We start from the raw sequence: 16,961 nt of genomic DNA on the forward strand, positions 1-16,961 counted from the left end.
ATAGATGTTCCTCTTTTTTTCAAGTCCCGGACTGCCACTATTCATAAGCAGTGAGGCAGAGCAATGTTCCAAGATTCCCTCACCCCGTTTTAACAATCTTCCAATCATATTTTCATAACAATAAAGATCATACACGCCATTTATCCTGAATTGTAATTTTCCAGCATTTGACTTGATCTTCATCAGTTTTCCTTTTCCTTGTCAATTAACTGAAAGCTGCACTCATCTGTATTTTTAAGTTTACATGTTTATAAAATGATGTTTCTTGTAGTGGAAAACCTGCAAAGAATAATGAAATGACTCTTTAGCTCCTCATCAGACTGTTTTGGTGTCTTTCAGGTCATTGTCTTTATTTGTTAAATAGTGATACATCCAGGACAGTAACACATATTCAAATGAACGCTAATGTTGCGTCATATCTGTGTAAATAAGCCATTGTTTGTGATAGTGTTTACCACAAAGAAACGAAAGGTAAAAACATCAAATGTTGTCTTTAAACTGTTTCTTCAATTGAACCAGACATTTAAACTTCGATGTGCATCTTGATTTAAAAGGAACTTTTGTAGTTACCGACTAATCGATTAATTGACTAATTGTTTCAACACAGATTTCATCAGAACATGGGGCTCCGCAGAACACAGCTGTCAGCTCACCCAAGGGTGGTCTTGTAATGAGCTGCTATTAGCCCCTAATCAGACCATTAGCCAGGCTGCAGCCTCCCTGTGACACGCTCCGTTTGTTTTTACCTTTCAGTGTCGGTGGACAGGAATGATTGAAGTGGCATGCTTTTGTGAGCGTTTGTGTGTAGTTCTCCGTTCCTTTGTTTGAAGCATGTGGGAGTCTACATGCACGTCTCTTTCAGAGGGATGTATTACCAGTGACGTCTGACCTTTCTTAGCCCGAGCGGTTAGCGGACGATCTTAGAGCCGGCTGAGTCCTGCAGCGCCTGTCTGCTGCGATGATGTAAGACTCAGGCCTGCCTCACCATGAGAGCTCATACACCATTTATAATTGTCTTTCATCGTCAGGCTCAACTACTATTAAAACGTTAGTTTTAGGGATATTTAATCAAGCATTATTTTTTTTGTTTCAACATTTTGTTTTCAACTCATAATCTCTTCTTTATTATGTTATTGCACACTCCCTACTGCCATTCAGTTAGATTAGGCAGGAAAAGGAAACACATACTTAAAGATCTTCCAGCGGCTGTCCTGAGAGAGAAGTGAAACAAATGTTGGCACATGTATTTGAGAGAGAGGTAGAGGGAGTAACCCCCCTGCTTTCTATAATGTTAAAGTCTTAACCTTAATACCAGATTTTGATCATGTAGTCTTTGGGCTGCCCCTAGGCCTAAAACAGATTAAGGAATACAGAGATGAGGCAAAGTGCTTTAATTTTTCTACATCCCCCCCAGGATGTGTGAAAAAACTAAAGACTGATGCGAGGAAAAAGTGACATAATGCTGTATGTATGTGTTTATGCTGGTAGTAATATTCCCAAAGGATGTCTTCATGTGTTATTAGCTCAGCACACTGCAGGGTGTTACACACAGTAAGATAGATAGAGGTGGTCTTCTTTGAGTTTTTCAGATACTTTTGCTCAGTTGTGGCAACGCAGACAGGGTTACATAATGCAACATTTGTTATTAGGCACACCATTTGGTATATGTATCACTTTATGTCTTCTTTGTCTTTTGTCTTTCTGTTTTTTCCCCCGCCTACTACAATTACGTTTTTGCAGAAATTCATGCTGGGATGAATTGCAATGGTGATTTTCTCCATGCCACAATCAAGTCACATTCTCTGTTTTATCCAATAGAATATCACAGTGGTTGCCAAACTTAATGTCATTCTATGTCTACTTGTGATGTCATTGTAACAGACTGCATACTCGTCGTTATTATTTATATATATATATCGTATCAAATATCATAATCAATAAATGCTGTTTAGCAGAATTATTATTTTCCATTACCAAGTCATTTTCATTTAAATCTCATTACTCACTGTTGAGATCCAGACCTACAGGTCAACAATCCCTGATCCAATTTGTTGATTGCATCGTGTTTGTTTAGACATTCATCTTCCCTGCTTAGATTGGGGATCCCCGACTTTCATTTTAAGGACAACTTAGTCAAAGTCAGCTTTATTGTCAAAATTACTACATGTGTTATACGTCCCACAGTGTGACATATATAAAACAAAACAAAAAGGGCCTAGATAAACGGGGTATACAATTTAAAATGTTAATAATATATTTAAAATGTTCAAAGTACAGTTTCAGTGCAGTAGCAGCGGAGATGGGCAGAAAAGGTTCACACTAGATTTAAGTGAAGTATGTCAGCAACTATGGTGGTTTATTTTATATACATATATTTATATCATATAAAAAGTAATAGAGTCTGTCATGCCACCTCAGGATGAACTGTTATAACTCACGTGCTGCCTTAACGCCACCATTAAGTCAAAAGGACTGTCATTGTGAGCAGGAGCATTACAAAGCACTATAAACTACTACACTTGTTAATTTTGTGGTCTTGTTTATAAGAATGGTTCGGTTTCATCACTGTTTTATGTGACTTTGGCTCATTGATTGGCACGTGTCATCATTATTCAATGAACATGATCCTGTAACACCTCGTAATAGAAAAATATATATCTGCGATTGGGTGTTTGAACAGATAATGAAAAATACAACTGGAGTATTTAATTCACTTTTCAACATGATTTTGTTGTCTACCTTATGTGAAAAGTTTTCATTTTTCACAGGCTCCCTGCAAAACTGGTGAGTAGGAGGGAAGGTGGTAGTTGTGTTGTCAATAAAACCAAACATAGCAGGCAGAGGGCTACTACATGTGATATTACTGTACAGCCTGTACTTACTTTCTCACTTTTACCTACGTCTTGATTGTAGGAAACACCACAAGTGACAGGCTTCTCATAAAGGCCTCTTTAAAACAGTGACTGATTTGATTAAATTACTTCCTTCCTCCTGTTTGATTCAACCCCTCGGCTGTGAATTTTTTCTTATCCAATGTGAACACAATGTACAGATCACATATCACCTGGCTGATCCTGTTTATGCAGTTTTTCCATACTTCAACATCAAGAGCAGTATATTGCACTGTGTATCTGGCAGGCTTTTAGACCTAGCATCAACACTGCACTCTGCATCCTTTTCTTAGGTGAAAGCCCTCACCCTGTTTGTGACCCATTACCCTCCTCTGTGTGAGTTGGAGCGGGTGTATCCTGAACACGTGTCTAACTTCCACATGGCTTTCCTACTCAATGAACCTGACATCAACACTGACGGTATGTGTGTGCCCATTGTTGTGTGTATTTAAAAATGATTTCAAAGTTTTTATGTCACGTATTGTAGCGGTTGACTCCTGCCTGGCAGGTCTGCTACATTTACATGAATCTTACGTTGCACTTGCTGATTTTTAACTTGTTTATCTATATACATGTGCATATGCTGACAGACGGAGAGGTCCAGCCAGAGTTTGTCACTTTCCTCTACCAGCTAACTGAAGGAGCTGCAGGACGGAGCTACGGTCTCAATGTCGCCCGATTGGTTGACATCCCAGTCCCTATACTACACACTGCTGCACGCAAAGCTCGAGAGCTGGAGAACACGGTCAACGCCAGGAGGTACAGCAAACACGAATACACGTACAAATCTTATCATGAAGGCATTTATTTTATCTTTAGTCCTGATGTTCGCCAGGTGAACAGAAGAACAATATGTGGTTCTGCCTTTTTTGTGCTTGAGCGCCTTAAAACATCTTTATGATATAAACACAAGAAGCATTTTGGGAAATGTAGGACTTTGGAGCTTGACGCATATCAAATAGTAAAATTTAGCCTCCTCTGCTTTGATTTCTACTTTCAAGTCCCCCAAGATTATTCCAGTTTAATACTTTCTTTAAAACCTCTCAAAATAAATCGTTTTCCTGTGCAAATGGAGCTTTACTGCTTATAAAAAAGATAACCCAAGAAAGCCCTGCTGACACTATACTGAATGTTTATTTAAACTTTAGACTCACATGAACTTGATTTAATTTTGTGCTAAGACCTTTGAACCAATAATAGTGGAAAATCAGACCTCTGAAAAATGTGGCCTCTTTAATTCTTAGGGATGGAATTCCAGTTTTAGCTGCTTTTAGTTTAGGTTACTTTGGCTGCATCTCACTTCGGTTAAATGGAATCCTTGCGTCCCTCACTTGCGTTGTTTCCCTGCGTCTAGTCCCTCCCGCCAGGGAAGCATGGAGAGACGCAAGGAAACCACGAGAAGCAGGAAAATTTGTTTTAAGAGCAATGGGACGTCCTTTCCTCCGGAGCGTCACGTGAAGCGGCCGCACAGCTGATCGTCTGACAGCAGCCAGCTCTGTCCCCGTTATTTTCACAAACACCCCCGCCACACATTTACCGACACAAACATTTGTATCATCTGTTGTAGACCCAAATAAATAAAATAAAATAAGAACTCATTCTCAAAAAAGATAAACGTCATTCTTAAAATGTATAAACGAACAATAGTTTGATTAATATTGATTAGTATGACGGAGTGCTAGGGCCACACTTAGAAAAAAAAACGAGAGAGATAATAGACATAGTTTCTTGCACAACCTTTTCAAAGTTCTAATACTTATGATAATCTGATGCTGATGTGCCAAAAGATTAAGTATTTAGTTATTTGATAAACCTAAACTACTGCTTCACAAGATGCTCCACATTCCTCATTGTATTGCAGGACGCTCCTGTTGTCTCCTTCTCAAGTCATTTATGAAACTACGTCTTTATTCTCGTATTATTACGACTTTATTCTCGAAATCTCTCAGTTTTTTTTCTTCTAAGTGTGGCCCTAATACTCCGTCGTAGATTAGAGTGCACAATATAAATAAAATAATTGAGAGAAGAAAAAGAGATATGTTATCTATCAAAACCCAGTTAGATTAACATGCATTGGATTGCACACTTTGTTTGTTTGTTTGGATATTTAGCAAATTAACATTTTAATAGCACTTAATGACTGACTGAATGGAAATGACAATAAATGAAAATGTAAAACGAAAAAAGCGATCATGAAAATGTTTCCAATAAATGAATAAAATGATTTTTGACCACTTTGTTGTTCAGATATATCACATATTTTTAACTAAATTATACATTAATTGAAAAAAAACACTGTATAAACTGAGGAGTGAGTCCCGTGAGTTTCATGTGTTTTCTTCACTCCGCTGGGAAACTGCTCTCATGTCAAGAAGCAACAGATCAGTGCATGCACTGCATCATCCAATCGCTCCTCGGTCTCAGTCTCACCGGAATTTGATTTTGTCTGCGCCATCTTGAGTAGCGTCCCAGTGGCCTTATTTGTGCTGGAGGATCGAGGATTGAGGAGCGATAACGAAGGAGTGATAATCGAGGAACCACCAGACCAGCGCCATATAGACGGCGCTGCACCAGACCATTCTCCGATGAAATCCTCAGACACTCGCCCCGCCCCCTTACTGTGTATCGCTCACTGATTGGACAATGCAGTGCATACACTGATCTGATGCTTCTTCACATGAGAGCAGTTTCCCAGCGGATGGAAGAAAATACATGAACCTCACTGGAGTCACTCCTCAGTTTATACCGTGTTTTGTTTCAATTAATGTATCATTTAGTTACAAATATGTGATATATCTGAACAACAAAGTGGTCAAAAATCATTTTATTCATTTATTGGAAACATTTTCATGATCGCTTTTTTCGTTTATACATTTTAAGAATGGCGTTTATTTTTTTTGAGAATGAGTTCTTATTATATTTTATTTATTTGGGTCTAAAACAGATGATACAAATGTTTATGTAAGTAAATGTGTACTAACAGAGGTGGGGGTGTTTGTGAAAACAACGGGGACAGAGCTGGCTGCTGTCAGACAATCAGCTGTGCGGCGTCATCACAAATGGACGTCGCTTCACGTGACGCTCCGGAGGAAAGGACGTTCCATTGCTCTTAAAACTCATTTCCCTGCTTCTCGTGGTTTCCTTGCGTCTCTCCATGCTTCCCTGGTGGGTAAACGCAGGGAAACGACGCAAGTGAGGGACGCAAGGATTCCATTTAACCGAAGTGAGATGCAGCCACAGTAAGGGGGTGGAGCGATCGAGTGTCTGAGGATTTCACTGGAGAATGGTCTGGTGGTTCCTCGATTATCGCTCCTCGATCCTCGGTCCTCGGGCACAAATAAGGCCACTGGGATGCTACTCAAGATGGCGCAGACAAATCAACTTCCGGTGATACCGAGACGCGAGGAAATGAAAAATAACCGAAGTGAGACGCAGCCTTTGAAAATGTTGATTCGGCAACATAACAGAAGTTTTATAGAGTCCTCCTAAAGAGTTGCAGCTATTATTAATGTCGGACATTTTTAGTATATATTTTTATTTAAATGTTGCTTGACACAGGATAGGTTTTCAATAGTTCCTTGTTTTAAATTCTGATTTGAAATTAATGTTCTTAATCGGGTCTAATTTCATTTTAATTAATCTAAATGTGCTGGAATGGTTCATTAAAACAAATGTAGTCAACTTTGTCACATTCTTGTAATGGAATATTTTCCCCCAGGGGGTTCAAATCTCATTATCCCTATTCTAAGTATTAAGATGAGCAATGTTTTTTTTAATGTAGATGTAGAAAGGTCTTTCTGTTAGGATGAACGACACACAGCCAGACATCGATGGTTGGCTTACAATTGAGTAAGGAAGTGGAAATATGGCAGATTCATTTGCTGTCAAAATGTCAGCATATTGCAACACACTCACTCCATAATCGTCCAGGAGCGACGTTTGGTCAGGGTCCCGTGGCGTGCGGTTGTGACGCTCCTAGGCTCCTTCAGCTTCATAAAGGGACGCAAATAGCTTTCAACTGATTGCAATGTATTCCCATCTGCGGCGGGTTTTGACGCTCATGGAAGCACGGCATTCGTTTGTGTCGGCTGGCCTTAAAGGTAATGTGAGCGTCCATTCCCATTGGATAACGGAGAATTGTACACCCGGAAGTAAGTATTCCCCTTACTGTCGATTGATTTTACAGTGATATCTGCACTACTCACTACTCGACTAAAAAACACCAGATTATCCTTGTTAATTACACAACATAGATTGGTTTAAATTGTGTGCAATGCTTTTGTATTTTTCCCCTTCGATTCGGAGAAACAAATATTTTTTCGGAGTAAAGGATGGCAGAACACTCCCCAGAATCCCCAGCTATCGTTTAGGACTACACCTTGTGCTCTGTTTGACAAACCCCGTTTTTTTTCACCATTCATTCCAATGGCTGGCGTCTATGTCACATGATCTTCAAATTTCTCCCTGCAGAAAAAAAAAACATGGCCAAACTTCGTTTTATTCTCGGTTGAAAATGCCTATTTTAAAGTTAGTTTGGCCATTAAAATGCGTTTTGATGTCATTTGATGCGAGAAATATGAGTTGTTATTTCAGATTATGTGTGCAGTGGATGTACATGATCTTTAGTTTGCTAGTTATTATGAAGATTACTTCAGGAAATTGTGTCCATAGAACGTTTTCATTGTTACCAAGGTGGTTGCTAGGGACGCTGCTATCGATATTATTTCTGTTATGTTGTGTAACTGTTTAATCGTGTTATCTTTATTGCTACCCCCTTACCCGTCAATGTATAGTGTTGGTCCACAGCGCAAACGTATTAGTTTAACAAAATCCGCATCTAAAGATACGTTATTTTCCCCTGTGCAATTCCAGTCTCACATCTCACATCACATCGTCATTAACAAATAGACCGAAAACATTTAAAAAAAATAAAATAATACTTTATTCCGAGTGTTCTTGCTTTTCTCTTTGAAAGTCATCACATAACAGCATTGTAATACACGGTTCGGCTGTATTAAATATTACATATCTGCCGTAGTTCTCTATTTATAGAGCCCTGATGAGAAGACTTCTAGACAAACATGAGGAACTGCCGCCAACACTGAAAACGTGACGTGGATCATAAAAATATCAGCAATTAAACAACATCTTAGATTTCTTTTCACACAATACGTCTCCTTGCAGGATCAACACTAATTCGGCTGACTTTTATATTTGATCCAATTGGTAGATAGGCTGTATTTACACCATAAAGATGCACAGCTGATAGAAAGGGACACCTGGTGGTTAAAGCATGTTATTGAATTTCATTATTTTTATTATTAGATATTAATAGGATCCCTATAAAGTATATTCATTACTCGTTATTCTCTACTAATAGTTAATTAAAGACTTTATATAATGAGTATTTTGCACATCCCTTTCAAGATTTCAAGATTTTCTAAGGTTTATTGACATATCATATTCACAAACGGTGTAGTTATGCAATGAAGGAAAAACTTGGGTCGCAGGTTCCTCAATAGTGCATTACAAGACATCTATCAATATTTGTGCATACCTCCAGCAATGTTAACTATGTTGAAGCACTTATTTTAACAGATATTATACATATTATACTCTTATAGGATGTATATAGATATTTCATCTCCGGCCTTGTCAGGTATTGAACAATCAATAAATGAAGAACACAGAATTATTAAATATAAAACACAAAATTTGTGTGATTATACTAAATGATTTACAAATAAACACCACTGCATATTTACAACCGTTACACATGCTGATGTAATGCAAATGCTTCCAACTTGGGATCAATAAAGTATATCTTATCTTAAGATGATCGATGGCTACTGCCATATTTGCAAAATTTGCCTCTGAACCTTGACAAGTGCATGTTTTAGGCTGATCAATTAATGTAATGTAATGCAATGTTATCAATTAACACAAACATAAGACCAGCTGTTAAATAAAGCTCTTCTGACCTTAGCTGGCATGTGGGTATATATATTAATGCTGCCCATTATGGGCAGCATTAATATATTTTCAATTTATTAATTTTCACCCATTTATTAATTATATGTTTTAAATTTGAGTGTTTCCTATCCCCTAAACCTCCAGGGATGTACACAGTATACTGGCAACTTCTTATTATGGGAAATACGAAAACGTCTTTTAAAACTACAACTCCCAGTAGAGACGTGCCATAGATAGAGAACATGTTGCGAAACACAATATCGATAGCAGCGTCCCTAGCAACAAGTAACAAGTAGTTAATAATAATAAAAGACATTAAGAAAAACGCATTTTAAACAGTCATTAAAAAGCAACACAATCTACCTGGATTGCATTACTCTAAACGTGTAATAACGTGCTTTAACCATAGGCTTTAACCAGTAGGTGGTTTGGGTTAAAAAGCTGTCAAGTTTACAGTGTTAACAAAATAAAATATACTGCTGTTTCTGGTTTAGTTTACGACGGATATATTTAGTTATTGTTTTGATATTTGTAACACAAAAGCAATGGAAAAACCCACAGCAACACAAAAAAGATGGTCTTAACATGACCCAGCGATCTAGTAGTTAATAAAAAAACAATAATATCAAAACAAAATATTACTACTAACTTTATTGTGAAATTCAAACTGAACGGTAAAAGAATAGTTTCCGGTCTATTCTGAGCCCGATCTCTGTAGATAAATAAAAATAAAGAACTACGACAGATGTGTAATATATTTAATGCAGTCGAACCATTTATTACAATGCATTCATGTGATGACTTTCAAAGAGTAAAGCAAGCACTGCTGAATAAAGTATGATTATATCTTTTACGAAACGTTTTTTTTTCATATGGAATGCAGTTAGAGGTCAACCAATCACAGAGCTTGAGAACTAATCACGGGGTTTGTCAAACAGAGCACATGGTGCTGGGGATTCTGGGTAGTGTAGTGTGTTCTGCCATCCTTTACTCCGAAAAAATATTTGTTTCTCCGAATCGAACGGGAAAAATACAAAAGCATTGCACACAATTTAAGCCAATCAATGTTGTGTAATTAACAAGGATAATCTGGTGTTCTTTAGTCGAGTAGTGAGTAGTGCAGATATCACTGTAAAATCAATCGACAGTAAGGGGAATACTTACTTCCGGGTGTACAATTCTCCGTTATCCAATGGGAATGGACGCTCACATTGCCTTTAAGGCCAGCCGACACAAACGAATGCCGTGCTTCCATGAGCGTCAAATCCCGCCGCAGATGGGAATACATTGCAATCAGTTGAAAGCTATTTGCTTCCCTTTATGAAGCTGAAGGAGCCTAGGAGCGTCACAACTGCACGCCACGGGACCCTGACCAAACGTCGCTCCTGGACGATTATGGAGTGAGAGTGTGTTGTATATTGCACTTTCTCTCAATACACTTTTTTTTTCTCTGTAAGTGTGTACACTGCATCTCCTTCGCTCTGACTTCCTACTGGGACTTGATTGCTGCTTAGCCTCTGCCTTAGTAATCCTCACAATATGAAATATCTGACACACACTCACACTCACCCACATACGCACACATACACACACACACACACACACACACACACACACACACACACACACACACACACACACGCGCGCGCGCAAGCGCAAGCGCGCACGCACACACACAGAACTATATTTCTGTCAATGTAATCCTCCCTATATTAAATGTTTGTCCTTTGCTGAAGTGAAGCCGTGCTGAGTAAACAATAATCGTACACAGAGGAGTTGGGCTGCTGGTTGTACGTAAAGAAGAGGGATTTTATTGTGCTCTCACACACGGTGTATTTAGGCTGAACACAAACGGGGGATGTGAGAATATACAATAGTCTAATATACAATGTTTTGTTAAACTGTTTGTCACTGTGTCTTTGTCTCCATTTCTTTAGGAGGACTAAAAAACTTCTCTCAGATCTCTTGAGCATCTCGGACAGATCATCCCTCATGGCGTGGTTGCAGTCAGACTCTTCATTGGTGCAACACCAGGAAAACACACACCCTGCAATCAGTGAATGATCCTGCTCAAAGAAAAATACAGGGGGTTCAGAAGTACAAACTTGTCTTAGAATGAGTGGAGTCGTTTTTGTTAATGTTTGCGTGTGCGTGTGTGTGTCACCATCATGTGAACTGTAGCTGTATTCCAAATATCAGTTAATACGGACTGAGAAGATTTCACTTCCAGACTATATTTGAAATCAGTGTTTGATGATTAAAAAATGAAAAAAATATACTTGCTGTTCTTCACCTTAAAGAAACTTTGATGCAGCTGGACCTTTGATGTATTTTTCCTCACAGTCTTCTTTCTTCGAAATATTTGGAACTTACATTACCCAAAATGCATCTCGACGCTTGCGATTGGAAATGTTTGTTACGCTAGTAGCAGCTAGGGTTTTTCAAATATGCTATGTTTCAAGACCTGTAGATTTTTATTTCTTAAATTGCTGGAATTTCCATTTAAACAAAAAAATGTCATGCTTAACATTGAACACTACATTAGTTCTGTTATGGTATAAAAGTGGTTGATGCAACACTTTAAGCCTACTTATTAAGCAACGAATCACATTTGCCTGTAAGAAAATATGCATTAGCCCTACATACATGTAGCCTCTTTCACTCACTCTGACTGTCAAACACACACATACAGGCACACACACACAACTCACGCTCCGCCTTTCAATTCACCAACTCCAAGATCAGCCCGCACCAGCAGAGAGAGATAGAGAGAGTTGAATGGAGAGAGCGAGAGAGAGAGTAAGAGGAAGGTGAGAGAGAGAGAGTTGCCACTGTCAAAGCCGATTACAGTTTATCTGGTCAGTGATTCTGTCACTGTCCACTTGAGGGTTCTCCACTTTGTGGACGAGACGCTCCCGCTTTCTCCTGCTTGATTGTTTGCCGAGCAGCATGGATGTACTGTAATGTAGCGGGACTCCGACACCTCTACCATGAGTTCCTCTGCAGATGCGCTCCTGTCAGCGGGGCAACTTTATGATGCGCCATGCTGCCGCTGAGCCGCGCGCCACTCGGTGGGAAAGTTCTCGTTGAGAACCCCGCTTGTCCTACTTTCTTCACTTTGCTATACCGTGTGACAAAATGCAGAAAAGCGTCCGCTACAACGAAGGGCACGCGCTCTTTCTATCGGCTGTAGCGCGTAAAGAGGGGACTAAGCGCGGCTATCTGAGCAAAAAGACGGCGGAGAACAGCCGATGGCACGAGAAGTTCTTCGCCCTCTATCAGAATATATTGTTCTACTCCGAGAACGAGCAGAGCACGAGACCCGCCGGGATTTACCTGTTGGAAGGATGCACCTGCGAGCGCGCGCCTGCACCCAAGACATCTACCACTGGGAGGGAAGCGCTGGAGAAACAGGTCAGTTTTTCACTCAACACTGATGTGTATGAAAGTTCTCACATATTTTCTGATGATGCCCCAAATCTGCCAAAACCCCCATTACATCATCATAGTGCACTCACTGATTGTAAGTCCAAAGAGATGCATATCTGGAAGCTGATATGTCTTGTTTATCATATAACCCATGGCCACCAAGGTCTTTCTATAATATTTGTTGTTTATTTACATTGAAAGAAACATAAATGAAGAAAGGGAGGCCCATGTAGGCTACAGTAAAAAAAGAGAGCAAGTGGCTCATGCAGCGTCACACTGAAGTGGCTGCAGCAGCTCAGCCTCTCTGCAGTGTCAAGAGCTCCAAATGTATCATCCCCGAGCAGGTGATCACCCCCCCAAAGATTCAGATGTGCCAGAAAGAGCATGCTGCTAGGACAGTTAGGTTCCAAAAAACATGTCTTCTTCCAATTAAAAACAAAAACCAGGTCCTTTTATATTATATTTCTTTTTTTGTACTCTCTTAAGTACTTCTCTTTATCTCTGAGGTCATAACATTTGCCCGCTGTCTCCCCAAAACGTACTTGATTTGAAACCTGTTTAAAATGACCCTGATAATCCATCATAAATGTATTATAAATGATAGGAAGTTATTCTGAACACCACCTTTTTCAGTCAAGCTTGACCTTTTTTCTTATTCCACAGTCAAATTCATATAGTCTGACAGTAGGAGGAAAGTAGAAATGCAGCAACAGGTTCTTTCATTTAACCTAATGAATTCTATACATCTGGAAAATACTTTTTATTCTACACACAATATTTGTATTTAGCAGTGCAACAAATACACATCATCTTTACATTGAATGAAACATGTATTCCCTATCTTCCCACTATCTCATAAATGTATTTTGCTTTATTTAGTTACACCTAATACAGCTTGGAATATTTAGTGTTTTTTTTGTAATCTTGTTATCTGAATTACTATTGAAAATAAACCCTTGTTTAAGCAATGCAGTGTTGTGGACCCATTTCTAAATCCTGCAAACGCTGATGAAGGTCAGAGATTCTTGACTTAAAGGCAGTAATGAGGGAGGGAGTATTTTTGGCAAATCTGTTGGTGATGTGCTCCTAAGAGCTGCCTCAGCATTGTTGCTCCTACAGCTAGGTAGATCTGGTTGCTAGGAAACATTTGAATTATAGGCCTACCATGTGCACATGAATTTCATTGAGAAAAAATCAAACTGATCACATGTTTTCAGCTTGCCTCAGAGATGTGAATAGTCCTCAATACATTAACAATTTAGGCGGAGGGATATACTGGAGAACATTGCATTTTACAGTGCATTATTTACAGATGTATGCAAATGTCCAGTGGCTGACAGGTGCAAATGCTCTAAAATGGCCATATGCACTTCCATTAGGAGAAATGCTCTGCAGCTTCAGAAACTATGCAAATATCCTCATAATCAAGATGATGAAGGAGGACAGAAATCTCTTTTTGAGGGCAACATTGCATGTGGTTCTAACCCTTAACACCTAATATTGGTACTGATGTTAGCATGGAACCCGCTTATTTTCTTTTATCCACACTCACACTGACTGTCTCACTCTCCCCCCATCTGTCTACAGCTGTGATGTTTAATTAGGGTTATTTTCAATTTGCCTTCAGCTGAAACCTGGTGTGCTTCAAAGTCATGTGTATCCATAGCCATGCTCACGAGCGACACATATAAACCCAATATCATTGTATCTTTGAACACTGTATCTGGCTTCCAGTATAATGTGCGCAGGTGTATATGAAGATCATATCTCAGTTAAGGATACGTTTAGGCTGCTCCTGGGTCTTTTTCCTTGTGCAAAGGGTTGTTAGGATAAAGTGAGAGAAGGCCTTCCATCTCTTCATCAGTCACGCTGGCTCTTCACTGTTTTTCTGTGCAGTAGAGTGAGTCTGCCAGCAACCTACTGTATTCACACCCCCACAGTGAGCCACAATGCAACCACACACATAACACACATCTACTGCCCTCTCTCTCTCTCTCTGTGTTGTACTCTCAGAAAGACACAAACCCCTTCAAATTATTTTGAGAGCATACACACTGATCTGAATGGTTTCCACAGCGACTGTGGACGTGCATTGCTGATATGAACAGGTGTGTGTGTGTGTGTGTGTGTGTGTGTGTGTGTGTGTGTGTGTGTGTGTGTGTGTGTGTGTGTGTGTGTGTGTGTGTGTGTGTGTGTGTGTGTGTGTGTGTGTGTGTGTGTGTGTGTGTGTGTGTGTGTGTGTGTGTGTGTGTGTGTGTGTGTGTGTGTGTAAAAGACCAGATTTAGCTGTGTATAGTTGTCAACCCCCCCTCCCCCACCCCCCATCATCAAGTGTTGGGTCGGGTTTTGATCCAGAAGCATGCAGTTATACAGAGGCCGTGAACCAGGGGAGTGCTGGTGTTGCTTTATTGAATGACAGTTTGCCATGTTGTAGAAACAATTGTTGTTGGACTTCGTTGGACTATAGGTTGGTAACATCATTGAGTTGTGCCAGAGCCAGGATCCAAATACATAAGGAGGCAAACTGAGAAAATCAATACTACATTTATTTAAAACAAATTATAGCCTTAGCATAATAAAGCTATACATCAGAGTTGTTTCTTCAAATTGATGTTTTTCTCCTTGTGCTCCCTAAGGGTTAAAGGAAACGTTTTTTAAGTGTTTCTAAAATGCCAATATTTCCTTGTTTCAATCATTTTGGCACTTCAGGGCCACCTTACTGTTGGTAGCACTGAAAAGACCGTTCTCAGCGTTATTTTATATTGGAAAATTGAGAATAGGATATAGATCAATAGTATATTAAAGTTTTGTGTTTGTAGATGTAAGGCTCAGTATCGTGATAAAGGATGCTTCCAAAGGAATGCACAATAAAGTTTTTAAGGAGATTGTAGTTATATAACATAAACATCATAATTAAAGGTTAATTCAATGCTGTGATCTGACTGCTATGACTTTAATAAAGTGGGTTTTTGTTGAGATACTGTATCGATACATAAGTTATTTACAGCAGTGTCCTTCCTCATTGGACATGATGCTTTACAGTTTTTTTGTGTGTGTGTGTGTGTGTGTGTGTGTGTGTGTGTGTGGGAGGGTGTGGGAGGGTGTGGGTGTTACATCTAAACATCTCTTTCAGAGCCTCCTGTTTTTTTTTTTTGCTGCTGCTCGCCCTAATCGTCTGCATCAAGGCACCAATTCTTGCCATATTACTGGATTCTACTTTGCTTCCATCCGCAGGCTGCTTTTCATTTTTCTCTTTAGTCTTATGCCAGGACTTTGAGCCATTATGGACCTAATTAGTGTCAGATAACAATTTGCAGCTGGCATGCATCTTAAAATCTGTCTCATGTGTTTGAAATACTGCACTAATCAAAGAAAGGTCAATGAGGGGGGAACTTTAAAGAAAACACTCCTGGTAAAACAACATTGTTTTGTCTTATTCTTCAGTGTCTATGAAAACTATTGCCTCCAAATTGTCAGAAGTTCATGAAAAAGCTTATTTAAAGAAGTAGAACACAGTTTTGGGACTTGTTTGTTGCCCTTTCACACTAAGCTAATGTAGAGCCATTGGTGAGCATCTGTCGTCTATTTTTCCGATGTTTAGTGATCTGGGATAACACTTTTGGGTAATCCAAAGTTGTGTAAAAATGGTCTCAAAACTTACAATATGTTACCAAATGCAGAACATACAATGAAAAAACTGAAAGCTGTTAGCATAATACATTTAAGTAAAGTCCACATTTCAGTTTTTTTAGTGTAGGTACTGGTTGGCTTTTGGTTGTAATCTTTGCAGTGTGACGCAGACAAGGTGAGGGGACACAGTGTACGTTGCAGAGTGGCCCTGGGTCTAAACATTCAATGCCAGTTTGTGATGTTTCCAGCTAGGACACTTTATATTGCCCCTTTGTAAAAGTTAACAAAGCCTTGACTGGGGAATTTGACTTTCTTAAGTTATTCCTTAAAACTTTCTCCACCCCTGCTTCATCGATATAGATTGGAGTCCTTTTTTTTCAAGAATCCCAAGCAGCTCTTCTGGGTTTGTAGTCGTTGAGTGGTATGTTATTCTCTGAAGACTACTCTGCAAAATGGTTGATTTTCTGCTTGCACAAAATATAGTCAATGTTTGTATCCCAGCCTAAAACGTCAGTGTTGTCCGCAAACTTCTCTCCCTAATGGGGGCTGCAGTGATCGATGTTTAGCACACAGCCCGAGGTGCTTGGTGTTAAACAGTTAAGCAGACAAGGTAATGGGGAGAGATTATATTGATGGCAAGCAGAGATCAACAACCAGTAAGACCAGAAATCATCACCATATGTTTTTGGAAAGGGAGTAGTAAAAATATATGGCCATTGTGAACATAACATTGTAACGATGCATTTCATTTGCAGTTTTTTCTGCGATAGGACAACGTGATATGACTAGCCTCTTTGGGACAGCTGAATTCAGCAGGTCTAAAATTGTTTATAAAACTTACGTCAGTCATCTCACTGCCTCAGGTAAGGCAGAGTAGAGGTGAGAATAATATATAAAACACACCTAGCCGATACAAATTATTCCATCACATCTCATCCTTCACCGGCACTGGGCTGTTCATGGGGACGCCACGGGTGATAAAGCTCTCGGGCATCGAGCCTCTGTTCTCTTTAGTGGTGTTATTGTTATTGTTGAGCT

General features: G+C 39.4%; 2 protein-coding genes across 4 annotated transcripts in view; both read left to right on the forward strand.

Annotated features, from left to right (window-relative positions):
- The window catches only part of msh3 (mutS homolog 3 (E. coli)), a 53,561-nt gene extending 42,371 nt beyond the window's left edge, over positions 1 to 11,190 (forward strand). Inside the window, exons 22-24 of the mRNA XM_079689488.1 lie at positions 3,185 to 3,311; positions 3,482 to 3,650; positions 10,802 to 11,190. Coding sequence (XP_079545614.1) covers positions 3,185 to 3,311; positions 3,482 to 3,650; positions 10,802 to 10,928 — 423 coding nt within the window. The 3' untranslated portion in view covers positions 10,929 to 11,190. The remainder of the gene's footprint in view (positions 1 to 3,184; positions 3,312 to 3,481; positions 3,651 to 10,801) is intronic.
- Positions 11,191 to 11,546: 356 nt separating this feature from the next.
- Positions 11,547 to 16,961, forward strand: part of rasgrf2b (Ras protein-specific guanine nucleotide-releasing factor 2b) — a 48,771-nt gene continuing 43,356 nt past the window's right edge. Inside the window, exon 1 of one of the 3 annotated variants that reach the window (XM_079689485.1) lies at positions 11,547 to 12,278. In XM_079689485.1, coding sequence (XP_079545611.1) covers positions 12,003 to 12,278 — 276 coding nt within the window. In that variant the 5' untranslated portion in view covers positions 11,547 to 12,002. The remainder of the gene's footprint in view (positions 12,279 to 16,961) is intronic. The other 2 variants (XM_079689484.1, XM_079689486.1) reach the window with 2 other exon arrangements.

The sequence above is a fragment of the Notothenia rossii genome (genome assembly GCF_949606895.1).
Source record: "Notothenia rossii genome assembly, chromosome: 6".
NCBI lineage: Eukaryota > Metazoa > Chordata > Actinopteri > Perciformes > Nototheniidae > Notothenia > Notothenia rossii.